Source organism: Protomyctophum bolini (genome assembly GCF_963924005.1).
Source record: "Protomyctophum bolini genome assembly, chromosome: 15".
Lineage (NCBI taxonomy): Eukaryota > Metazoa > Chordata > Actinopteri > Myctophiformes > Myctophidae > Protomyctophum > Protomyctophum bolini.
Genome location: NC_137876.1, coordinates 29,388,565 through 29,415,820, shown reverse-complemented (window position 1 = coordinate 29,415,820; position 27,256 = coordinate 29,388,565). Strand labels below are relative to the sequence as shown.

Here is a 27,256-nt window from a genome sequence, read left to right as displayed (position 1 = left end):
CTCACAAGTCGGAGCAAGTGAAGCTTTCAGTGGCATTGCTGCAGATGTGGTAAAACGGCATACCGTAGCTGCGGTTTTGGTGTTTGGTGTGCTTATTCAAAGATTTATTAGAAAAGCATACCGCTATGCAAAGCACTAAATGCTTCCTTTGACATTGCAGTATACGTATTGGTTTTGATTTAAAAAAGAAGAAAAACTTCCACATGAAGAAAACCAAGTAATATTTCGGGTTTCTACTCAGGTTCAGATGGCGCTGCCTCCAGCTACCATGTCAAACAGTTGGAGGAACAGAATGGCAGACTGAAGGAGGCACTGGTCAGGTACATATTCTATAGATACCCTCATCATTTTCATACATTTTCAAAGCCCAGTTTTCATTTCCTAAAGAAGCCCACTTGTTTTATGTAGGTGTCCACTTCATTTACTTAGGTGTTCCTTTGTGGAATGTAGAAATATCTGTCTACTCCATGCAGACATGAACCGTCAAATTGTGTGTGTGTGTGTGTGTGTGTGTGTGTGTGTGTGTGTGTGTGTGTGTGTGTGTGTGTGTGTGTGTGTGTGTGTGTGTGTGTGTGTGTGTGTGTGTGTGTGTGTGTGTGTGTGTGTGTGTGTGTGTGTGTGTGTGTGTGTGTGTGTGTGTGTGTGTGTGTGTGTGTGTGTGTGTGTGTGTGTGTGTGTGTGTGGTCAGGATGCGTGACTTGTCCTCGTCAGAGAAGCAGGAACATCTGAAGTTACAGAAGCAGACAGAGAAGAAGACTGTGGAATTGGATACCCTGAGGGCCCAGAAAGAGAAACTGCAGGAGGAGATGAAGATGGCTGAGAGGACCATTGATGAGCTCAAAGAACAGGTCAGGAACTTCCTGCTAGCTGATGTCATAGCAGAATCAGAACTAGACCTGCACTCTGTCGAGTGCCTACTTGCTTGTTGCACACTTTGCGCAAGCAGAGCGTGCAAGTACTGTCGACCGGCGACCGCTACAAACTGTCAAATCTCAGCTTCTCTGTGAAAGAACGTTTGAAATGTTGAATTATTAGGTTTAGCACCTACCTACTTTATGCATGTAAAAAAGTAGTATTATGAAGTTTCTATCTATAAAATAAATACAGTTTTATCGATTTAGAATTATTCTGGATCCCTTTTTTGTTTCTCAAAGAAAAATAAATCATCGATTTTTTTGGAGAAAAAATGGTATATAAACTGAAATAAAATATGTTATCATGTATACAGTATAATTATTTAATTATTTATTTTAAATTGTCAATTGCTTTAAATTTACTTAATCTTGGACTATAGTGATATTAATACTAAATGCCTCTGTGTATATGTAATTTGTAAGTTGATTAGCGGTATACTGTGGTTACTTTGCGCCACTTTTGATGCATATTCACCGTCCCAGCATATGACGTCAGGGTATAACTGGTATAACTAGCTCTCAATGATGCGTATGCACCGTCCCAGCAAATGACGTAATGACTACTTGTGCCTGATACGGCAGTGGTATCAGGCACAAGTAGTCATTACGTCATTTGCTGGGATCGAATATCGTCCTCTGCGAAACTAGTACTAATAATAATAATAATACCTGGAACTTATATAGCGCTTTTCTAATACCCAAAGACACTTTACATGTGTGGTGGCCGCCGGGGAACATGAGAAAAAGACAACTTTATTTTTTTTAAATAAGAGTAAAACCAATAAGAACAGTACATTAGTACATTAGTAACAGGTTAAAAACACATCAGCTCGGGAATGCTATTCTGAACAGGTGGGTTTTCAGTGCGGTTTTGAAGGTGGGGAGTGAGGGGGCATCCCGGATCTGTTTAGGGAGGGCATTCCAGAGGGTAGGGGCGGCCACGGAGAAGGCCCTGTCGCCCCAGGTTTTGAGCCTGATTGTCTTGGGGATTACCAGGAGGCCGGCATCGCTGGACCTGAGGGAGCGGGATGGTGCGTGAGGATCGAGGAGGGCGGAGAGGTAGGGGGGAGCCAGGTTGTGTAGTGACTTGTAGGTGGTGAGGACTCAGTACTTTGAATTCAATTCTGTGTTTGATGGGGAGTCAGTGGAGTCACGGAGGACTGGTGTGATGTGATCTCTGGAGCGGGTGGAGGTGAGCAGGCGGGCAGCTGAGTTTGTTGAGGGTTTTGCGGTGGTGCCATAGAGGATGCTGTTGCAGTAGTCCAGTCGGGATGAGATGAAGGCGTGAATGAGAGTTTCGGCAGCTGAGGGTGTCATAGAGGGGTGGAGATGGGCGATGTTTTTGAGATGAAAGAATGCTGTTTTTGTGATGTGGTTTACGTGGGGGAGGAATGAGAGGGTAGGGTCGAAGATGACACCTAGGTTGCGGATGCGTGTGGAGGGTGTGACAAGGGAGCCGTCGATGGTGAGTGCGAAGTCCTGGGTGGATTACTTGCGCGCTCTGCTTGCGCAAGTAATTAGTTCATGTTTACCTTACTTGAAACTGAGTGGAATGTGGTGATGGTGGTGGTGGTGGTGGTGATGATGTTGAAGGTGGTGATGGTTTTGATGCTGATGATGCAGCTGTGGATGGTGAAGATGATAGTCATGATGATGATGTATGTTCTGTATGCCAGGTGGACGCGGCGCTGGGGGCAGAGGAGATGGTGGAGACTCTGACAGAAAGGAACCTGGACCTGGAGGAGAAGGTCAGGGAGGCGAGAGAGACTGTTGTTGACCTGGTGAGTAAAGATCTCCAGTAGTAATCCTATGTACAGATTGTGGTGATTGACATGATCCAATTGGATCATGTCATGCTAGTGTCAATGCTATTCGACTCTGTTTTTATCTCTCAACATAACAAGTTCTTAGCTCGTACTGTTTGACAGTCTGTTCTGAGCAAATGTCAAAGATTTCATGGCTGTAGAAAAGTCAACAAAAATATGTAATGTAGGAAGGTGTAGATGTCTCTTGAATCACCTACAATCTAACGCAATGAGTTCCCAAACCTTTCCATGCCAAGGACCCCCAAATAGCCTGTGGTCTCCCTATTGTGAAATACTGTATGTTAAGAAATAATAATAATTAGCCAATCTATCTAGAAGCTCAAAATGCGTCACTATTTTGGAGGGACGCCATGTTGAAATTGGTTAAACTGGCACATTAATCTTATGAATTTAATTAGATTTTCACCTTTCCCCTAGCCTAGAGAGTGTGCGGTGTGTGGAGGGTGTGCCACTTTTAAAGCATTTTTAAAACTATACATGGAGGATGATTGTGCACCTAACTAAGGTGTTTTCCTACTTTGTCCTCTGTGTACCTTATTTAAAAGTGACGTTTATGAATGTTATTGCTGAGTCATTTAATTGTTTATACTGTTTAGGCCAAGGTCAACAATACGTGCTGCCCTCTGGCGTTTGTGTCACTGCCTGCATTATTGAATTATTTTAAATTTATTCAATTTCTCTGTGATTGACTGATCCTGCTTGGCACAAAGGTGACGAATATAATAATATAAAACTGATCTATATTCCATTCATAGCAGACAAAGGCAATCCTTCAAGGTAACAAAAAATTAATAATGAAAACTTGAGCAAGGCCTAATTGGTCGAGTGACACTTTTGAGTGGCTACAGCTACTGTTTTGTATAAACTGTACACACGGTAACAGTGTTTATAGACCTGTAACATCTGTTGCTTCCTTTATATGACTACTAATCAATCCAAAACTTAAATTTTCTACCTATGAATCAAACCCTGGGCCAACATTTCTACTATTACTTATTTCTGCAGAGGCTAAATTGCGTTTGGACCAATTTAGACTCTCAAGAAATGTGTGTGGGGAGGATTCATATGGCATAACAACTAAATTGGGGAGAAAAGAGGGGTATAATATTGCATTTGGTGTCTACCAAGAACGGGTAGAAACCGACTACAACCACCACAGTAGTTGTAGTTATACTGTATAACCCAATCCTGTGTTTTTGTTGTGTTAGGAAGCCATTAATGAGATGAACGATGAGCTGCAGGAGAATGCCAGGGAGACAGAGCTGGAGCTCAGAGAGATGTTGGACCTGGGTGCAGGGCGGATCAGAGAGGCTGAGAAACGCGTGGAAGCCGCCCAGGAAACTGTGGCCGACTACCAACAGACCATCCAGAAGTACCGTGAACTCACCGCTCATCTGCAGGTATAGCCAAAAACAACTTTTTACAGCATGGCTGTGTCCCAATTCTTGCTATCGACAATCTCAGTTGACTTTGGGTGTTTTTAGTATTTATGGTTCTTATTCTTGATGAACATTTGCTATCACCTGTGAATGTTCTGTGAGAGCTCTTGATTTCTATCAAGTTATTTCATTTTCTTAATTAACCTCATAAAAGGTACACAATAAATTATAAATATTATGAAAATGCGAATGCAAAAAACCCCACCTAAATCTACTTTCAAAAGGTTTTTATAAACAAAACAAAAATGGAACTATACAGTAGAAACTCAATGGCAGAAAAGCTCAACAAGCAAGACAACGGCTCTCCAAAACTCAGAATGTCTTCCTACACGGTGTGTTGTCGTTTAATGCTACAGGAGATGAACAGAATGAAACTCAGAATGTCTTCCTACACAGTGTGTTGTCGTTTAATGGTACAGGAGATGAACAGAATGAAACTCAGAATGTCTTCCTACTCGGTGTGTTGTCGTTTAATGCTGCAGGAGATGAACAGAGAGCTGACCAGCCAACAGGAAGCTTCAGCAGAGCTTCAGCAGCAGCCCCCTGCAGAGATGTTTGACTTCAAGATCAAGTTTGCTGAGACAAAGGCCTACGCCAAGGTCAGTCCTGAGGATGGATGGTACAATCTACTGAAGTGTAGTGGGGGGGGGGGGGGAGTAACTAGGTACATTTACTCAAGAACTGTTTCTGCCGATTGAGCTTGTAGATCTTCTGGTTTTGAAAAGGATTTGAGTCCTACTTTTTACAGAATATTTTTATATTGTGGTATTGGTGCTTTTAGTAAACGATCAGAGTACTTTTTCCACCACTGATCTTAGGCATGTGAATCTCCTTTGGGAAGAGGTTTTTATGGCAGTGTCTGTATGTGTGTTTCACTCTGTGTTTACACAGTACATGCACAGCAGAGTTTACATGAATGCACATTGCGTAAAACGATAGTTACGTATGTAACTACGGTTCTATGAGTCCCGAATGACCGCCAGAGGCGGTGCTTTAAGCATGAATATGTCCTTCGCGCATGCGTCGTCGAGTGTTGTATACAAACAAAGTCAATTTTGACCCCGTGATGACCCGAAGTAGTCTATATCTTCCGGTAGTCTGCAGGGGATCAGTCTCTACAGAATTTTCTCGCGCGAATACGAGGATTCTGAGTGACAGAGTGCCTCTGGCGGTCATTCGGGACTCATAGAACCGTAGTTACATACGTAACTATCGTTCTATTTCGTCCCTGCTGACCGCCAGAGGCGGTGCTTTAAGCATGAATGACTTATGCCAGCCAAGTCACGAGGGATCCTGATCACAAACCATAAGGAGTAGGCTTGGAGGACTCTCGTAAGAGGACCACGTCCAGCGGATGGGGAGTGGCAACACTCACCCAGCGGAACATAGACAACTCGCTGTGATGCCCATGAGGCAGCGGCACAGATACATTCCAGGGGTACTTCCCTCGGGGCAGCCCATGATGTGGGGACGCTCCCGTTAAGAGTGGCACCTCACGCCAAATGGTAAGGTACGATCACTCGTCCCATAAACGTGGTTGATGGCATCCACAATAGTGTGGGGCGGGCGCTGTCTGGAGAGAGCGCTACCTTTGAAAGGGCCATCGTCACAACGGAACAGCCATTCTGACCGCCGAAAGCATTCGGCAGGTCTAACAAGCGGCTCTCAGGACCCACACTGGGCGCAATAGTTCCCGCTCGTCCATCCACTCTCCTGGTGGAGGGTAAAACTATGCTAGCCGTATAGGCTGGTTGAGGTGTGTATGTGACAGCACCCTCAGGAGGAACACTGTTCGGCCACAGAGACACTCAGGCCGTCTGAGCTTTGCTTCGGACGCAAGTCACTAACAGACTTACAGCAATATTGATTCTAGCATATCAACATGATATTGCCCCTACTTATGCTTTTTAGAGTAGGAGATCGGCCCTTGTCTAGGAGGGACTGCGGAACTCCAGACAGGTAGGGAGGGCAGCGCACTAGGTCTTTGCTCTGGCCTCAGTTGGAAATAGGTTCCATCGGTTATCGTACAGTAGCCTGATGGATGTCATGGATGTCACCCTTGAATTCAGGGTGGCATGCCTGGCTGGTTCCACACAGCGGTTCAGGGCCGCCAGTGGCCAAGCGCACAGTTGGGGGCGTTGAGCATTTGAATGCCGTATCCGACCGCCTCCCAGTTGGGGAGACCTCTGTCGGGGAGACGCCATGGCGTCCTCCGACTGGGTCTGTTCAGCAGAGGAGACCAAGTACTTCTTGGCTGGGGGGGGGGGGGGGCAACCAGCAGTATGGTGTGACCCTCCTAAATAACTCTGAGGCGCTGGTCGTATCAGAGAGGCAGTGGCAAGGCATATGCAGTGCCTGTGGCAGTGCGCATTTAAAAGGATAGTGCCCTGTGGGCGGTGGTCTGCTTAGGGCCATGTGTGTCAGGAACGATGTAGGTCGTTCTGTTCATACTGGCTATGTGGCAGGAAGCCTAAGAAGTCCAGCAGGCTGACAGCCATTTGTGGCGTTCAGGTTCTATGAAACCGTCGGACCCTTGCGTCCTGGCCCGGTGGGCTGGGTGTCTCCGTTAGGGAGAACCAGGGAGGTTAGTGAGGTCCAGGGTGAGGAGGTCCACCTCCGCTCTGCCGGGGTAGCCTCTGATTAGTGTTCACCACCACTGGATGGGGTACCGCTCCCCTCATGGAAGCTTTCGATGGGAGGGAGAGCCTACCATGTAGTCCCGCTCTCCACTCAGACAACTTGCCTATAGGCTGATCGGGCGGGGAGGCTGCCCAAGTCAGGAGGGGGTCCATAGACACCTACAGCAGCCAAGCAAACGTGGCCCTGCCCGATGACTTACGACTTACGTGATACACGATCGAGGTGTTGCCCGAACGTATGAGAATGTGCTCGCCTCTCCTGTACGGCAGGAAGTGCTGTAGAGCGGAGCACACCACTTGCCGCTCCAGCACATTGCCTTGTTCGGCCCAGTAGACTGGCACGGACTTCATAGACCTGTTGGGTCCCATCAGATTCAAGACATGTCGACACCCGTCTGTCTTGCGTCACAAGGAAGTATGTAGATCGGACTTCCCTTAGTGTGACTGAGGATATACAGCCTCTGTTGCGCCCTTGGGCAGGAGGACACCTCACTCCTGGTCTGATAGTAGGGCTCTCGTCATGTTGCTGATAATGGCCAATTTGACCCGCCGGATATGGGGGGCTGGCGTCAGAAGGCGCCGCACAGCCCGGAAAGTCACAGTCAGGTCCCTGCGTGGGACGCCAGGGAACACGCTGGCCTCTAGTGTGGGCCGGCAGTGATACGCGAGCTCCGAGGGCAGTCAAGATGATTTCATCAATGTTGGAGCTCGGCCCTTTGGGAGGCGTGATGTGTCATAGGCCTGCAAGCTGCAGCCTGGTCTTCCCCACCTGGATGGTTCGCTCCAGCGCTTCTCGCCCAGCTGAACCACCTAGTGCTCCTGGCTCCTCAGGGAGACTATGGAGAGTTGGCCTAGTCTCATCAGTCAAGCTTGACTGTGAAAACCCGGCTTGGCGACGGGCTGGAGATACGATGGACATCAGCCGTCCGCGCTCTGAGGACATGACGCCAATGACTCCAGTGATACACCAAAGGTGGCTGAGCCAGTATTAACGTTGCCACTATTAGGTGTGAAAAGGAGGCCCCAGTGAGCAGGTTGCCTGTGCTCCTGTACTGGGGTCGAGGTCACCTAGCGTTCTGCCGCCGGGCCTCGCTGGAGAACACCATGAGGGATGCAGTGACAGGCTTGGTGGCTGGCATGTAACCCAGGCCAGCCCTTATCGCCTTGTGCGTTCCAATCTATTAAAGTGTCAAGTCGTAACGGGTTGTCTCAGGACACTTTTTCCAATCAGGGCAGGGCTGCCAGGATTTCACCATCGGTATAGAGATGGGAGAAGGCCCTGATCGTCCGCCCGGCAGGCCTGTAGCTGACTCAGGTACAGGCGTGGGGGACGGCGAAGGCAGCAAAGCCGCGTCTGCAGAAGGCGCTTGGAGGAGCCGACTGCCTGCTTTAGTATGCGTTCCACGGCTATGCGCATGAGCTGAGAAGTGGGAGGCTGGCTCTGATGCCTGGGAGGCACTGCCTTCTGCATCTTCCTCATAGTCATGGAAGTGCATAGCTTAAGCTGTCGGGGAGAGCACATCAACCTCGAGTCAGCTGTGGCATCAGAGAGGGAGGCGCTTCGGCACCCTCCGAGGTGCCTAGGTGTCATCCGAAGTGAGCATGGACCTCATGTGGGCCAACTCCGCAGATAGCTGAGCCCTCTCGGATCTGCTGTAGCCAGCGGTCAGACCTTTTCCTCCTGGCACACGGGGCAGGACCAAGGTCGGCTCAGAGCTGAAGGAGAGCTTCACACGAGGTACAAAAGTGGGAGCTCTCCATTGTGGTGGCACCGGTTACTCTGGACCGGCCGGTGCGCACAAGTCCCAACTAGCCCAGGGCGCGGACGCTGCTGTTTGCTAGGTGTTGGCCGTATGCTGGGGGGAGGAGGCGCGTACGCTGCCTGTACCAGCAGAGGCTTTCGAGGTACAAAAGTGGGAACTTTCCGTTGTGGTGGCACCGGTTCCTTTGGGCCGGCCGGTGCACACCAGTCCCAACTAGCCCAGGGCGCGGACGCTACTGGTTGCTAGGGGTGGGGCCGTATGCTGTAGGAAGGGAGCGCGGACGCTGCCTGTACCAGCAGAGGCTTTAACTTAGATCGGCATCTAATGACTTAATCGAAAAACTGAATGCTGCTATACCTGCCGCAGCATGCATTTACGTTTTATGCAAATGCTCATTGTAGCACTTTGAGATTCAACCAGTGCATCATAGAAACGGCACACAAATGTTGCTGTTAGATAGACTGTGCGACCTGCATGGTCGCGGTGGGGGAGGGGAGCTCGTACGCTACCTGTACCCCCGGCGGAGGCTTACTTATAAATTATGATAATAAAGTAGCCTCCAGTCAAGGTTTAGACGCTGCTATGTAGCAGCTGTAGTGTTCCTATGTGAACGCTTATCCCAGCACTATGACATTTATCCAAACTCCAAGTGCATTATTATTAGTGTGGTTGCCAAGGGCAACCAGACTATTGTAATTTATGTTTGCTAGTCCAGAGCGAAACAAAAGACACTTCCAATACACTAGTCAAGTGTGCACTACTACGCATTCATGCTGGGAGGAGGGAGCACTAACGCTGCCTACCCCAGCCAGAAGTTTGGTTAAATAAACCGACACAAGCTAGTTTTGGAGAAAAGGCTACAACCGATAGCTCCACAAATAGGGGCCACCTGCCGAAGGAAGGGAGCGCGTACGCTGCCTGTATCAGCTGCAGCTAAGAACAGAACAAGCTATACACCGATAGCTGTTAATAAATGCTTGAGCTAACAAACATTAGTAGTAAGTAACATCAAGCTGGCCGTATGCTGGAGGAGCGGAGCGCATACGCTGCCTGCCCTGTACCAGCTGGGCCAACAAACAGTAAAGCAAGCTATACACAGATAGCTTTTTTTATCTTAGATAGTATAATAAGCGCTTGGGCTACAACTACAGGTAGCAGCGCCAGTTAGAGATCTATGCTGGAGACCAGCTGGGCTACTAAAAACAAGACAAGCTATAGCCTGTTCATAAACAGCTTTAACTTTAAACTACCGGTAGCTGCTGTGAGCTACGCTGGCAGTAGTGCCAGATACCCTGTGCTGGGGACCAGCTGGGTTAATGGGACCTACAGGTGGACAAACCAAGTTGCACCCACTGTATATGCAAAAAACTGTTAATGGAGCTTTGAGCTCCAGACATAATAATAATAAACTTTTATTTATATAGCACATTTTCATACATAAAATGTAACTCAAAGTGCTTCACATTAAAATAAAATAATATAAAATAATACTGTATAATAATACATACTGGTAGCAGCTTCAGCTAGGCCCACTGCTGGGGGCCAGCTGGGTTAACAACCAGACAGGCTATGTACACCAATAGCTATTTAGCTACAGACTATAGCAACATCAATACCCTGGGAGGACGCAGGTAGCTGCTCCTGTACCGGGCTAATAATAACAACAAGAATACAAGCTATTCGCAAAAGCGGTTAAGCTTGAATGCTGCCAATATTGGTATATGGCTTTGGCCAGCGGGGCTTGTCAAACAGAAAATGCCGGTTAGCCTTAACTAACTTAAGTCATAAGTTATATGTCGACTGCTGAGAGTATGTAGCGACAATGCTTGCCATCAGCAGGGGCTAACCAAAGCTTGACAGTAGCGTGTTTATCAAACGAAGGTAATATTATGACAGTGTTCTTATCCTTCGGCAAGTCTTATAGTCGCTTATAATAAGCGCTAGCGTTCACAGTTGAACAAAAGTTGTATGCAGAGCAGGGAGGCGGCGCGAACGCAGCCTATACTCACAAGAGGTTGTGCCATGATACAATAATCATATAATTTGAACGTCTGTTAGCGTTCACAGTCGAAAAAAACTTTTATGCAGAGCAGGGAGGCGGCGCGAACGCAGCCTATACTCACAAGAGGTTGATAAAAATATTAACCTCTTGTGATAAAAATATATATCATATCATTTGGACGTCTGTTTAGCGGGGATAGCACCACTTTAAACGATAACGTACCTTTTGTCCGAGGGGGGTTAGCCTTCCTTACCGGCGAGAGAGATTGGACGCTCCTGCGTCCACGTGAATCCGCGAAATAAACTCCATTCATCGAGGAGATAGAAAACCATAGTCGCAGTTCCTGGAGGGCGAACAAACGCTACTCCGACAGGCAGTCACGCCGTCACAGAACTACCGGCGACCGGGTACAGGCACCGTAGCTGCATATTGTATTGCATAGCAATACCTCGCAGCCCAGTGCAAATTTCTCACCACGACGCGCGAGAAAAATTAGAGACTGATCCCCTGCAGACTACCGGAAGATATAGACTACTTCGGGTCATCACGGGGTCAAAATTGACTTTGTTTGTATACAACACTCGACGACGCATGCGCGAAGGACATATTCATGCTTAAAGCACCGCCTCTGGCGGTCAGCAGGGACGAAATAGAACAATGTGCATTCATGTGCTTTTGTGTGTGTTGCATGCTTGTATTTATCTTTTGTAGTGTTGTCATCAGTGGTGTGTAAGTAATGTACTTAAGTACGATGTTGAGGTATTTATACTTTACTGGAGTATTTCTAATCTTCTGTACTTATTTTACTCTCAGAGGCAAATATAAAATGTTACTCCACTACAATTATTTGAAAACTTTAGTTACTCGTTATACTTTGTAGATCCAAAACAGACCTCTAGAACCGTACTGGTCCCGGTTAATTACAACATATATGTCTCATTTAAAAACCGAAGGTTTAATATAATAATAATAAACAGCTGGTCGTTGGGTCCTCAATGATCCGACCGAGACCCGTGTCAACTGATCCGATCCATCCGAGGGACAAGTCAATATTTTGGTCCTGAACCGGCTCGGTTCTCGTTTCGGGGCTCGGATCTTTGGTTCCGGGCGGACCACTACTACCCTATATGGCTTGTAGATCTGCTATTTTTCAAAATATCTTTTATACGTACATAATGCGTATGTAAACTTGTGCAGTATTGATACTTTAAAAAACTTAAAAATTAGTACTTTTCAGACTACTGGTTGTCATTCACATGGGTGTGTGTCCCCTCAGGCCATAGAAATGGAGCTGAGGAAGATGGAGGTTGGCCAGGCGAACAGACAGGTGTCTCTGCTGACCTCCTTCATGCCAGAGTCCTTCCTGCGACATGGAGGAGACCATGACTGCATCCTGGTGCTGCTGCTTCTGCCCAGACTCATCTGTAAGGTAAATGTCTCAGTCTGTACTAAAGTTTAGTTTGTGTGTGTGCGTGTGTGTGTGTGCGTGTGCCATTGGCATTGAGGCAACCCTAGCACAGAGGCGGCATGGTTGGCCATCTCATCCAGATGGCTGGCTGCCGTTTGCCCCATTGAGTGCTTTATGGACAGTTCCTGTCAGCCAGCAGGAAGCCAGGTGGTCCAAAACTGCTGAAACAGACTCTAAAAAGGTGCAACAGTCAGCTGCAGCAAGTTGGCCACTCTGGTGTTCTTTATGCCACTATGGGGTCACACACCTCGAGGAGAAACACCCCCAACAAAGGACGGTGCGGCGCCAGCAAAGACCCCTTCATGCTGATCCAGTACCATCTCAGCCTCCTGTTCTAGGCCTCACATGTCCTAACTGTGACAGGATATGTGGTTCCATAATAGGACTTCATAACTTCAATAACTGACAAACTCATCACAGCGCAAGGAAGCTACGTCATGTTTGACATCGATGGACTGCCAGAAGGAGAGAATTGTGTGTGTGCGTGCACAGTTTGCAGTGGGGGAGTCTGTTCTAGTGTGTTAGCCTGTGTAGTACTAGTGTGTACCCAATAAAAATAATCCCCAGTGTTAATTTATCCATCTAAAGCGTTGTACTTACATAGTGTAGACTTTCAGAATGAAGTGAACAGCATGTGTATCTGTCCCTCCTCAGGCTGAGCTGATCAGCAAGCAGGCCCAGGAGAAGTTTGACCTGAATGAGAGCTGTGCGGAGCGGACAGGACTGAAGGGTGCTGCGGGCGAACAGCTGAGCTTTGCTGGTGGCCTGGTCTACTCTCTCTGCCTGCTGCAGGCCACGCTCCATAAATATGAACAGTATGTACACTCTAAAATCCTTCAAAGACTAAGACTGTGCAAATGGAACACGTTTTACACTCTTTGGAGTCGAACAAACACTAATGCTTTTGCTGTGTACTACTGTGCTTTCAGTAGAGCTAAAAGAGGTATGCCATTGCATGAAACCGATTATCATTCCTCTACTTTATGCAGCATGAACACAGTTTAGTCTTGTGACTTATTTCTTTACACAGGATTTATACATTTCTCCGCTGCATTTTTATCATGTTTTGGTTGTTTTGTTTTTTGTTCAGTTTGAACTTGTCCTTCAGTATGTATGCATTTGTACTTGAACAACTTTGTAATTATAACTACTGTATGCCATATATGGTAAATACAACTACGGTATGATAATTATGTGTATTTTGGGATCCACATATTGAAGTGGCTCCAATGTGGTGACGTACATTTCAGCAGGATCGCAGCCCTTTAGACTATTAAAGTGAAATATATATATATACAACAACAAAAAAGGTATAAAACATATATATATGGTGCTGGTAGCGTGCATACTAAGATTTGGTGCTGATTGGTCCAGCCACTCCAGTGGTTAGCGAGATTAGCTGAATACGTTTTACTATTACTATTATGGTAACATCAAGTTCATTAATCTGACTATTAAAATCTGTTCCCTGGGGAATAATTGTCAGTCCAAGATGTATACTCGTGTGTGTGTGTGTGTGTGTGTGTGTGTGCGTGTGTGTGTGCGTGTGCGTGTGCGTGTCAGGGCTCTGGGCCAGTGCAGTGTGGAGGTGTATAAGAGGATTGGGTCTCTGTACCCTGAGATGAGCGTTCATGAACGCTCCCTGGACTTCCTCATTGACCTGCTGCACAAAGACCAGCTGGATGAGACCGTTAACGTGGAGCCTCTCACCAAGGCCATCAAATATTATCAGGTAAGTACTCACTCTATATGTAGTCATATACAAAGCACACTTACTGTAAGTGTGTGTTAATTTTATTGTTACTGTTTTAGCACCTGTACAGTATCCACCTGGTAGACCAGAATGAGGACTGCACCATGCAGCTGGCAGACCACATCAGAGTAAGTACTCATGTTTACTACAGTACATAAATACATCATAATACAGAGAAATGTGCTTCCTTCATGCTCATTGATGGAATAGTCAATGGTTAAGAGACAGAGGTTTTCAATGTGTGCCAATCCTCATCCTCCATGCTGTTGACACCTAACCTTTCCTGCAGTCTTTCTCAATAAATAAATAAAAAATGCTACCCACCTTTCCTTAAAAAAAGAAGTTTTAGTTCTACTAAAAGTTTCCTTAGAACAGTAGTTTTCAACCAGTGGTCCAGGGACCACCAGTGGTCCTTGAGGGGGTTCCAGGTGGTCCCCAGCTAAATGATGGAGTTGGTAACCAAGTTTGGACCCTTATAGATTGTACTGATGAGAGCGTATAATGAAAGTATGAAACCATTATACGAGTTAAGTTATTGTTAACATCTGCATTACAAAATGTACAAGAGGTTTCAATTAGGAGGTTACAATTAGGGAATGTAGAAGAATTGTTATTCTGATCAACGTTTGGAACTGTGGCGGAAATCGTATCCAGCGACGAAACAAAATATTAAAAGTTTTAGGTCTGAGAGGCTAATCAAATGGTGGTCCGTGGCTCACATGCCAAAAACAAATAACTGTCCCTGATATGGAAAAGGTTGCATATACCACTGCCTTAGACTAGAGCTGTTGGCTCAGCAGTATCTTTGCCTCGTTCCCCGTGCAGTTCACCCAGAGTGCCTTGGACTGCATGGCCGTGGAGGTGAGCCGCCTGCGGGCGTTCCTTCACACGGGTCAGGAGAAGGCCGACCTGGCTGTCCTGCTGAAGGACCTGGAGACGTCCTGTAGTGACATCAGACAGTTCTGTAAGAAGATCCGCCGCCGTATGCCGGGTACGGACGTGCCCGGCATCCCAGCAGCGCTCAACTATGGGCCGCAGGTATCTTCTCACTTCACCTCCAGCTATTTATTTTTTGTTGGTCATTTGTTTCTTTTCATCAATCAATTAGTTAGGTATTATATACTGTAGCTTATGATATGTTTTGGATTATGATGAAAGCCATGATACTGTAGTTGTCATGAGGCAATGTAGATTGGCAGTAGTGGCCAAAAGGATCTTTTCGCAATGTTTCTCCTTTTATTACATGAGGTAGGGCCCGCACGCCATTCTTTTGGTAAAGAATTACTTTATTGAATAAAGTAATTCTTTACCAAAAGAATGGTGTGCGGGCCCTACCTCCTTCCATAATTGCCTTATTGGCCCTGCACCCACTGTCGAGGTGTGTGTAAATAGGTATGCTCTCCGGGATCATAGCCTTTAGACATGAAGTGAGGACATTTCTGTGGCAAATTTGAGAAGGACACTATCCTCTCTGAACCCATTGTACAAGGGTGATGGTGATGATGGAAACAATGCTGCTTGATGCCGCTAAGTGGCATTGTGACGATGACTGATCCTGACGAGGTGTCCCGTCGCTCCCCAGGTGTCGGACACGCTGTCAGACTGCAGGAAGCACCTGACCTGGGTGGTGGCCGTGCTCCAGGAGGTGGCCGCCGCAGGAGCCCAGATGATCGCTCCGCTCGGCGAGCAGGAGGGGCTCTCTGCCCTCAAACTGGAGGATGTGGCGTTCAAGGCGGGAGAACAGGTTAAGCTCTCTAATGAAAGTGATACCTACAAATAGAATGTCTCTGTCAGTGGCCATGTTTTGGGCCCCTGACACTACAGGGGACAGGAGACATTTCAGGGCTGTAATGGAGTATTGTGATTGTTCTTGGTCTGAAGATATGTGCTGCAAATAAAATTAATGGATTTTGTACCCCTCAACCTAATCCCCAAACGAAAGCTGCATGTCATCCAGTACTATATAGCATGTTCCACTGTTCTTCTGTATATTGTACACGTTATCATGTCCACTCATTTATCTGTGCCAGATCTATGGAACGCCGGGTACCAACCCCTATGAGTGTCTGCGACAGTCCTGCGGCTTTGTCATAGCAACCATGAACAAGATGGCCACTGCCATGCAGGAGGGAGAGTATGACTCAGAGAAGCCTCAGAACCAAGTAATTTGAACATGTACTGTATATACAGTACACTACATTTAACAGTAGAAGATGTTTGAAATGGTAGTATTGAAAATGGAAGCAAGACATGCAGTATGTTTATTCAATATTTCAATATGTCTTAGGAATTCCGTTGAGTCACTAATCCAAAGTTACTACCAAAATATATGGAGTTATACTCAAAAGTTAAAAGTGAACAGTTCCATGACTACAGATGTGTTCAACATGGCTTCCCCTTCAGTTTTGCATCATCTAATTACTGAAGCAGGGGCCTTGTTTTTCACCCCAGTTTTAGATGTTGTTGTTATTGTCATTTCCCAGAACCCACCACCAGTGGAGATGCGTGCAGCAGCTCTGAGAGCAGAGATCACTGACGCAGAGGGTCTTGGTATGAAGCTGGAGGACAGAGAGACCGTCATTAAGGAGCTAAAGAAGTCTCTTAAGATCAAGGTGGGGACAGTCTGTGGTTACAAATAGATTATAGTGTTTCAATGGTTTTCAATGTGTTTTAATTAGTTGAATCACCTGACCCACTAGCGTAAGTTCATAAGTGGGACTTGGCTCACACTCACTACACAATCCTGAGCGTTTCCACCCTCAGTGGACTCAGGATTTTGTTATCAGATAAGTGAAGTAAACGTCCCAAAGATATGGAATCATTGTGATCCCAACGCTAGATGCAATCCAGACACTACACATAATAAGTACAAACTGTAGAAGAGTTGTTTAAAAATGCAGTGTAAACAAATGGAGGTGATTTTGTGTGTTTCCCAGGGAGAGGAGCTGAGTGAGGCCAGCGTGCGCTTGAGTCTGCTGGAGAAGAAGCTGGACAGCTCGTCCAAAGACGCAGATGAACGCGTGGAGAAGATACAGACGCGACTGGATGAGACCCAGACACTGCTCAAGAAGAAAGAGAAGTAGGATATTGTTTCTCAAAACATGAGAGCTGTAGTATTTGTAAAGCTGCTTTCAAACCTGAAGATATATATTATGTTTGTTTCCAGTTGCTTCAATCGCTTCACTTTGGTCGCGCAGGTCAGAGGTGGAAAAGAAAGTCCAGTCGCTCCTTGTGTCACGCACCGATTGTCTGTAGACACAGTAATTTAACTTTGGAGTGTAACCAAATGGACCCGCTCGTTCACCCAAGACGGCTCGGTTCAATATATTTAGCATAATTCCTGCTACTATCATTTATCAGCTAATGATCACGGGTGCCGTTCACGCAACTTCTCGTCTTGACTGACTTTGTATGTAATCAAACTATCCAAGTCTGAACACAGCTTAACACACACCGGGCTCCATCTTGCGCCACCCTTATCCCTCTTCCCTAAACTTATTTGCCATTTTTTACTATTTTGAAAATCATGTTAAAATATTTCAACTAGCCGATCTACACGTTGTGAGCTTGTAGATCAGCTATTTTAAAAGGTTTTTGGCGTGGTTTTTGGGTGGCGCAAGATATAGCCCACTCATACATGACTGAAGGCAAAGGTACGTAATAACAAAATATTAATCCATATACAAGCTGCGACTAGAAGTAAATGGAACACATTCTAGTGTTGCATATATTCTAATACGCTTAAAGTAAGTAATTCATTCTTGCCACTGATGGTAGTGATTCAGCGTTTTGGACATTGTTCCATAATGGCATCTTTTGTTCTTAAGGGAGTTTGAGGAGACCATGGATGCTCTGCAGGCCGACATCGACCAACTGGAATCGGAGAAGGCGGAGCTGAAGCTGCGCATCAACAGCCAATCAAAGATGACCATCGACGGGCTGAGAGGAACATCCCCATCAGGCATAGCTTCCATTGTAGGGATGTCGGGAAGTGAGGGTAGGTTAATCTCTGATATTCATCATTGTATTGTCTTACATACAGCACAAAAACTTAGTTTAAAATACTTAAAACAGTGACCTTTGTATGTTTTCTTTTTTTTTTTTTTGCTTCATTTTGAAACAAAATACTTTAAACTTAGTTATGTGGTGAAAGATAATGTCAGACCCAGGTGCTGATTAAACCCCTATGTGACCCTAACACCTTCTGATTCCCTCACCGTCTCCTATAATCTCTTCTTTCCTTTCCTTTCTGTCTCTGCACCTCCTTATAATTTACAGAAGAACAAAAAGGTACCTGCACACTGACTGAAGTCATGCTGGCTTCTGTCTCTGACCCTGCATGTTGAAGTTGTCTATTCTTTTAAATCGGATTACCTCAAATTCTAACCAAGTGTGTTTTGTTCTTGCATGCTTTGACCCAAATATTCTCAATACTTAAAGGACCACTTCACCACTTTTTAACCTGTCTTCATATAATAGGTTCTCATTCATAATCCTGATAAAATGGCACAAACCTGTCCACCAGTGACATCATCGTTGGGCAGATGTTTTTTTAAAACAAGATCTATTTTTACAAAAATGTTTAGATTTTTTATTATCGCATTTCACCTTTTCAGGACTAGAAAGCCTGCCGTTTCTATTAGCTTGGATTCCCCATCGATGATGTCGCTGGTGGACGGGTTTCTGAACTGCCCACAGCCCTCCTATGAGACAAGAAAAAATTGTCACATTTTATCATGATTATTAATGAGGACCTATTATATGAAGAATTGAAGATGGGTTGAAAAGTGGTGAAGTGTCTTTTAATGCTTAATTCCTAGATGTATTGTACACTGTATTTTGCTTGAACAAACTAATGTCAACACGGACCGTTTTTGCATAACCCAAAAGGCATTATTTCTGTTTTTCAGTGTTTTTCCAGGTCTTGTGCTGATAACTAATGTCTTATCCCCACAGCAGGCATCGTCCAAGGTATGGGTACAGGATCAGGGGTGCAGGTGATAGACTCTCCACTGCTGACTCAGCAGATTGAGGCTCAGAGACTCTGCATCAAACAACTGAAGAATGAGAACAACAGGCTCAAGGTGAGTCAATGTCTTTCACTTGTCTTCTTTGTTTAACATTTATTTAACCAGACAGGTTATTAAGAACAATTTTGGTCTTAATAACCGTTCTTTCACCCGAAATTTGTGTGATCCATAGTGGTCCTGTAAAATGTGTGTTTGTACAGTGCCTGCAAGCAGCGTCTGCTCTCTCCTCTCTCACACAACAATACATGAATTACTACCAAAAAGAAAAGCTAGATGTTAGTGGGTGTCAGTGGAGTTTTGGTACAATGGGAGAAGGGGCTTAAGTGTATTGAGGACAGAGTGCTACCTAACCAGAAGCCAAGGTATTTGTAAACTGTATCTACCTCAAGCTTTGAGCTGTTCTTTGTAGTACTCCTGCCAAACCATGTGACCTTTGTTTTGTAGGCGTTTAATACAAGCTTTAGTATTCTGAATTCTGCTTGTGACTTTAAAACAAATATGCTGGTTGGGCCAACTGAGCACAGGACTGTTTCAGCATGTATAAGAAGTGGAAGCACTGGTACTGGCTGTAGTTTCAAGTTTCAGGTGTATATAACATGAATGTTGCTAAATAGCCATTCCAACTTAATTGCTTACTAATTAGGGCCTGAGCATGTTTCCAAATTACTAATTGCTGTGGCAACAAATAAGACACAGAATTAATTTTAAGTGTTCTAATGCAGATTCATATTCATGCAGCAATAACATGATTTGTTCTGTTCTATTCTCCATCCTGAAGGCTGAGAAGATGCGTGCCCAGCTGGCCTCTCTGCCCCCCCTCCATGTGCCCAAGCTGCCCTCCAAAGATGGAGGCCGACCAGAGGTGGTCTCCAGTGCTCTGTACCGTAAGACTGACCAGCTGCTGGAGACGCTGCTGCAGATGAGCGCTAACGTCAAAGTGGTGGACATCACCGGGAAGTCTCCAGGTACTCTACACGTGGTGGAACATGTTGGTGTTTTAGAAAGGACCGTACAGGAAAGTGTTTTATGGGAGAAATCAGAGGTGCGTTCAGGCTGCTTTAGGTTCAGCAAATGCAAAAATCTGGGAAAGTCTGGGATTTCTTTCTTTTTTGTATTTTTTGACTGTGTATTTGATTTTGTATAATATACATACATACAGTAGATACAAAGACATATCCAGTCACATTTAAACTCATCGTTCACTTTGCAAATCCATCTGATTTGTTTTGATTTGCAGTTTCTCCCAGTGCCCAGCTGCTGGAACAGACTGCTAGACTACAGTCCCTCAGTGACACACTGGACAGACTGAAGGTACGCATGCACACACATGCACACGCGCACACACAGCAAATGAACATTAATGTGTGTAGCACAGAGAGACGAGACTGGCCATGCCTGCACCTAGAGATGTGGTTTATCACCCACTGAGAAAAAACACAACTGCACACCATAGACTCCGCCCACACTTCAGGATGGAGGTTTCAGTGATCAGGCTAAGAAAGTAGAGGAACATTTTAAACAACTTTAGAGGGTCTGTCTTTTTGTCACTTCTGTTTATTCAAGGAGAGTTTTAGCCTTATTGTATAGAAAAATAAAACTGCTTTTCTTTTATTGCACCTCATTGTCAGGATGAGGTAGCGGAGCACGTCGTCAACCAGCAGCCAGGAGCTCGTATCTCATCGGACTTTGCCACATTTCCCTCAAACGCCTTCGTAAAGGTAAGAGCATGAAGCCAACGCTGAATTTCTATCAACAGACACTTGAAGGTGAATTTTCTGATGTGAGAAGATGGCCGATGTATGCCCAGTGACGTCAAACACGTTCCGTGTCATTGGGCATACATTCCTAACCTGACTCCGCAAGATGGAAGACGCCATGTTTCACAACCGATTTCCATCTGGAGTCACTGTAGCTGTAGCCCAATCGCTGAAGAAGGCGGGCCCTTTTTTTCCCCAGGCTACTTGGCAGGTGATTGGCAGATCCCGCCTGTAGCTGCCGCTGATTGGTCCGAGCCGCGGCCGGCTCCGTTCATCACTACTCTGTGAATGATCCAAGATGAAGGCTGTGTTGTGAACTTGTGAATCAATAACGCCACCATCTGGCAGAGTCAGGTTAATACATTCCAGTACACACAAGGATGGATTTATAAAAATAAAAATCACACCCGTGTGAAATGAGGGGCGTTCTTACCATTATACATCATCATACATCATCTCATGAACAACTGAATTTATGTGATTGGTTATTTGTTCGTCTACACCTGCACCTGTCCTCACTTCCATTTTCAACTGGTCACTTGAACTCTGTACTGTGCCTGCTTGCTTTAAATCTGCGGTTATCATTCCTGTCCTAAAGAAAAATAATATCACCTGTCTTAATGACTATAGACCTGTTGCCCTAACATCTGTCATTATGAAAGTCTTTGAGCGACTGGTATGTAAACACCTGTCCAGCATAGCACTAGATCCCCACCAATTAGCCTACAGAGCAAATAGGAGTGTAGATGATGCAGTGTCCCTCTGTCTGCACACTATTACTCAACATCTAGAATCCAGATCCACCTATGCTCGTGTACTTTTTGTTGACTTCAGCTCCGCATTTAACACAATAGTGCCTGGGAAGCTGATTTCAACCCTACAGGAGCTAGGCGTCAGCACACATCTATGTAAATGGATCTTTAATTTTCTATGTGACAGGAAACAGGTGGTCAAAATAGGTGATCTCGTCTCGCTGTCGAGGCTCCTAAACACTGGGGCCCCCCAGGGGTGCGTCCTTTCTCCACTTCTTTACTCATTATACACTCATTTCTGTCAATCTCACTTTAGTACAGTTATGATGTATAAGTTTGCTGATGACACATCCTTAGTAGGTCTTATTACCAACGAGGTTGAAACCGACTACCGCAGAGCAGTAGAGGAGCTGGTGAGATGGTGTGAGAGTTACAACTACATCTCTAAAACCAAAGAGATGTTCATAGATTTTTAGGAAAAAGAAATCGTGTCCCCTACCCCCCCTCTTCATCAATGGGGAAGAGGTAGAAAGAGTTTCCTCCTTCCGGTTCCTAGGGACCACCATCCATGAATCCTTATCATGGGATCTTAACACCAGTCTCATAATAAGCAAATCACACCAGCGTCTCTATTTCCTGCGGCAGCTTAAGAAGTTCAAAGTCAGCCAAGCAGCCATGACTCACTTCTATAGGGCCACTATTGAAAGTGTTCTCACCTTCTCCATGCTTGTCTGGTTTGGTCACACAACCTCTCAAGACAAATTAAAGCTGGAAAGAGTAGTACGTCGCGCATCAAAAAACATAGGATGCAGCCTCCCTACACTTTCCTCACTCTATTCCACCAGAATAATTAGGAAGGCAAATAAAATCATTGCAGACAACTCCCATCCTGCACATCACCTCTTCAATCTCCTCCCATCAGGCAGGAGATATAGAAGTATCCAGAGCTCTACATGTCGCTTCAGGGATAGCACTTACCCCGTAGCCATTAGACATCTGAACTCATAGTACAGTATATGCATATAGCACTTTAAAAAAAACTGAATGTAATTTCATATGCTGCTGGTTTTTGTATTGTACTGTCCTTCTTGTTTGTGTATCTATGGTTGTCTGCTGTTGAGTATGAACCAAGACAAATTCCTATCAACTTGTTGACATGGCAAATAAATTATTGAATCTTGAATCTTGAATCTACATATGACGTAAATTCTCCCTTCATTGTCAATGGCATTTAATGTTTGTGTTGCCACAAATTTACGTCATATTTGAGGCACATATGACCTCATTTCTCCTTTCATTGTCAATGGCAAATATGAGACGTGTAGGGACAAAAGCTAAATGGAGGAGCTAGCGCCCCTCAAAAATAGCTAAATTGACCATACCACACCAAGATATTACTGTCAATACTTCACATTATTGACAGATTCACATTGACTGCATTCTATGCTTAAACTTGCCTTTATAACTCGGCCTCCTCTTCCTCTCCCCAGGTGAAGGAGGAGAAACATGGGGACACAGTGCTGGTGGGTCGGGTTATGGTCCCGTGTCCCCGGGGTCAGGAGCAGGTCCACCGGTTGGTTCTGTCCCAGTCCCAGCTCCAAAGAGTGCACAGTCTCCTCCGGAGCTAGGCGCCCTGCCTGCAGCCCCTGCTTCCACTCCAAACTTCTCCCCTCCTCCATTTATGGCTTCCACTCCAGGGCCGAACAGGGCTTCACTAGTCTACTGTAACACTGTCATCACTGTTGGTAGGTGAAACGGTAGGTTTTTATCAGTCAGTTGTCACTAGAATAAGTGGGTTTACACATTTAGTCATTATGCCAATTCCACAGAGGATTGGGTTTTCACTCTTATGAATTTAGACGTTCAACTCTAAATGGAATAAAAAGAAAGGAATACGACTGAACACATCACAAACATATCAGAGAACAGAATGCAGATTGAGAATGTATACCTTTATCTACATGACCACATGTTACAGTACAGAACTATCTACAATATTTTCAATTACTTTTTTGGTGCAAATTAAAAGATTTAGGAGAGGGGAAAAAAAAGTCATAAGCCCTTGTTGGTCCTGGAGTGGATGGCATACTATGCTACTATGGATTATCCACCCCCCTTGTTTATATGCTCCACAGCTACTGCTGTTGATGCCACAAGCGATGTGACTGTTTTAAGTATAATCTGTGTTATTATTTTATAATGTCCCATTTTATAAACTTGACTGTAAAAGGGAAAGAATATTGGTGAGATTTCAAGTTATTTCACCCAGAAATAATGGTTACTTATTTTACTGTGGTATGCTAACTGAACAAAATCCTCAAGGCACCTGAACAGGCCTTTGGACTGCACAGAAAGAGAAATATTATTCAATAATTTCGGTGGATTTGTTTTGTTAACTTTTTGCTATTACAGATTCTATCATGTTTTATTTAAACAGCTTGAAATTACTTTGGAAGTCGGTTGTCATTCAATTATTTAGTATTTATTACATAAAGTAAAAAATGCCAGTAAGTTATTATTACTGTCCACTTTTACATGCTTAGTACACCAGTTGTGTAGGTAATGTTACTATTTAAGACACCTCAGAAATATATTGAATTGTTATTAATTATGTTTGGTAAGAGACTCCTTTTACTGTGTAGAATTAACTTGTTTCTTTGGCCTTAAAACATGCAGAGAGCCTTGTGGTAAAGACTTGTCACCTGCCTTAATTGTTTGCTTTTCCATATATTTGTAGACCTCAAAGCAAAACAACATCTTTGCCAAAAAAAATCCTTGCTTGACATCACCACATTTGCCATCAGATTTTGAAAGGGTTTGGATTATTTTTTATTATTATTTTATTAAACTATACTTTAATGCATCATTAAAACTATTTATTCATGTTTACACAGTATTGTAGTACCACAATATTTTCCTGTTTTAGAATTTCTTATACAATATACTGTATGTTAGGGTTGGGTTGTTTATTTCCCAAATGTAATCTACAACATTATATAAAATAAACCAACAATCAAGCTAAACATGTTTTAATTACAATGAATCAGTAACATAACCCACTGTTATTGAAATTCAGTTATATTTACATTTTGTGAGTTTAGGCTTATTGTCCCAAATGGTTATAATCCCACTTTGCAGTCAGTTTGTGTGAACTTTTTGTATCCATTGTTCATGATACTCAAATGGTAATCAATTATGCAATCTTCTATTCAACAGTATTTTTATAGTTTGTCATATTACTGTAATCCTTATACAATATGTTTCATCATTACTACCCACCCAACCCTGCACATACAGTAATGCGTTGACAACTACAATTAGAGGAAAGCTATACAGACTTTGCACATTTTTGTTTTCCCTTATTTGGATGAAATCTGTTCTCTGGAAAGAAGCAATTTAGGGATTAATTTCTGCAACCTGCGTTATCTGTCTTGGTCTTTCCCAGTGTCGCTTCCTGCTCTTGCACCAATGTAAAACCACTGATTAATAAAAGACATTAAGGCTAGTTTCTGTGTCAGTCCTCGGATTTCTGTCTTTTCCTGTCAAAGTTTCCCTCAAGTTGTCCAGGTGCCCAGTTATCCTACCCCTAGGTGCCCAGTTATCCTACCCCTAGGTGCCCAGTTATCCTACCCCTAGGTGCCCAGTTATCCTACCCCTAGGTGCCCAGTTGTCCCACTGAGAATTACTACTGAGAATAAAATGTACTGAGGTCAAAGGTAATCGACCAAGGTGCCAGAAAAACTACAACCCTGTTTAAATGTACATTTAAATATGCATTTAAATCTATTTCATGAACCATATGTTAATGAGGGGGTGGACCTTGATGATGTCACTCACTGACCGGGCGGAACAACCATTGGATAATCCATGTACGAGCTCACAGATCGACTGTACTTTTCTGTTTCCCCAGGAAATGATGATAAATAAATACAGATACAATATTATCATATGGTGGTAGTAAAGGTAAACAAGTGATGGTGTACAATGGTGTGCAAAATGCTTTAAAAAGTTAAACCTTGACATCTGAAGAGCACTTACAAAATGTCTGCATTAATATGTTTGCCTGGGCATACACATACAGTGTGCAATCAGAGATAGATACTGAGAATACTGAGAATAAAATGTACTGATGTCAATGGTACCCGACCAAGGTGGCAAAAAACTGCCCACCTGTGCAAAGTTGTCCAGGTGCCCAGTTATCCCAGTTGTCCCACTGAGAATAAAATGTACTGAGGTCAAAGGTAATCGACCAAGGTGCCAGAAAAAACTACAACCCCCTGTACCTAGTGCCCACATATCCCTAATGCCCAATCATCCAAGGTGTACAAGTGACCTGTCGATCCTAAGTGTCCACTTGACCTGCTGTAACCCTGTTACCCATCTTTCTGATCAATTTAAAATGGAGGACCCTGATTGTTAAGCTATGCGTAGTTCTGCAGCTTAACGTTGCATTCGGAGAAAACACGGAGATGTAATCCATTTAGCCAATCCTGGCATATTTTATTGTGACCTGGTCATGCTATAGGAGGCAGGCTAGCTCTGGTCCATACTCCATAGCTCTAATGCGCGCAGGGCAGAATCGTAGAAGCAGCAGAAGGCTATGGACCAGAGCTAGAGGCAGGCATGCATCCTATACCTTGCGTCTTGGCGCCTCACAGCGGCACAAGCATAACATTGCACATCATATAGAACAGTAGTATTAATTATACAAGTGAGAACATACAGTATATCCCATCAAATCTCAACACTGATGTAAACAAGTCTTCACAGCAGTTTTTGTCCTGTACACATATTCTATAGCTCTGGTCCATAACCTTCTACTGCTTCGATATACTGCAGTGCAGGGCAGAATCGAAGCAATAGAAGGCTATGGACCAGAGGCCTATCCATATTCTACAAACTGTGAATACAAATTTCAATCAATCACCCTTGTGTTCAATATTTTTAGCATTGTATTTGCAGTGGTGGAAAATATCTAAGTACATTTACTTAAATATTGTACCTAAGTAAGTAGGCTACAAGTTTGAGGTATTTGTTGATATATATAGGGCCTACATTACTATGAAAACATGCATATCCCGTCAGATACATGCCATACATATGTGCCCTTTCCCTACGCTCATTCTGTTATAAAGATATAGCTGTATGTAATGTATTAATTCTGTCACTGAGGAGTGAGGAAATCTCAAATCTCTTACATTTCCTGCACAAAAGCACCGGCGGCGTGAGCGGCCGTCCATACGCCGTTACTACGCTGTGCAAGAGAGAGACGGCGTATCAACGTCGTGTGCACGGCGTGTCGGCGTAGTTCATTTTAAACTGTCTGAAAACACAAAAAAAGTCAAAAAAGTCCGCCGGCGTGAGCGGACGTTGATACGCCGTCCAGAGAGAGACGGCGTATCAACGTCGTATGGGTGGCGTGTCAGCGTAGTTCATTTTCAACTGGACAACGTTCTCGGCGCTGTTCACTTTCAACTATTTTTGCTATGATTGATTGATTGATTCTTTTATTTAGTCCTGCACACAAAGTGCCCCAACTCCCATGGGTTTATAAGACACATTTGCATTTCATTATATTCATAATACATTTAATTAGAGTGAGCTGACTGCTGAGTGGTGTTGGTGTTGGACGTTGTGTGGCTATAATTATGCAGAGAGAAATTATTCTTAATTATTACAAAACTTGCATAGGCATATAGATTTCGGGCATTTGAAAATAGCCGATCTACAAGCTCACATGGGCCGATGCGACACATTGTGAGCTTGGGGAGATCTGCTATTTTCAAAAGATTTTTATACGTTTAGGACACTTTTACTTTGGGTACTTTAAGTACATTTTGATGCCAATAACTTAATTTAAAAATATATATATATATATATATATATTCAAAACAAGCTGAAACTAAACTAAAA

The 27,256-nt window shown here is 44.4% G+C and overlaps 1 protein-coding gene across 7 annotated transcripts in view; it reads left to right on the top strand.

Moving 5' to 3' along the window:
• dctn1b (dynactin 1b) overlaps positions 1-24,848 on the top strand; it is a 54,475-nt gene extending 29,627 nt beyond the window's left edge. For 5 of the 7 annotated variants that reach the window (XM_080783681.1, XM_080783678.1, XM_080783679.1 and 2 more), the window contains 20 exons: positions 242-320; positions 689-848; positions 2,591-2,695; positions 3,949-4,140; positions 4,662-4,778; positions 11,860-12,012; positions 12,706-12,866; positions 13,615-13,783; positions 13,864-13,932; positions 14,630-14,842; positions 15,387-15,548; positions 15,835-15,966; positions 16,288-16,416; positions 16,741-16,883; positions 17,632-17,801; positions 18,761-18,888; positions 19,613-19,799; positions 20,072-20,145; positions 20,463-20,552; positions 22,834-24,848. In XM_080783681.1, coding sequence (XP_080639807.1) covers positions 242-320; positions 689-848; positions 2,591-2,695; positions 3,949-4,140; positions 4,662-4,778; positions 11,860-12,012; positions 12,706-12,866; positions 13,615-13,783; positions 13,864-13,932; positions 14,630-14,842; positions 15,387-15,548; positions 15,835-15,966; positions 16,288-16,416; positions 16,741-16,883; positions 17,632-17,801; positions 18,761-18,888; positions 19,613-19,799; positions 20,072-20,145; positions 20,463-20,552; positions 22,834-22,971 — 2,771 coding nt within the window. In that variant the 3' untranslated portion in view covers positions 22,972-24,848. The remainder of the gene's footprint in view (positions 1-241; positions 321-688; positions 849-2,590; positions 2,696-3,948; positions 4,141-4,661; positions 4,779-11,859; positions 12,013-12,705; positions 12,867-13,614; positions 13,784-13,863; positions 13,933-14,629; positions 14,843-15,386; positions 15,549-15,834; positions 15,967-16,287; positions 16,417-16,740; positions 16,884-17,631; positions 17,802-18,760; positions 18,889-19,612; positions 19,800-20,071; positions 20,146-20,462; positions 20,553-22,833) is intronic. The other 2 variants (XM_080783680.1, XM_080783683.1) reach the window with 1 other exon arrangement.
• The last annotated feature ends 2,408 nt before the right edge of the window (positions 24,849-27,256 follow it).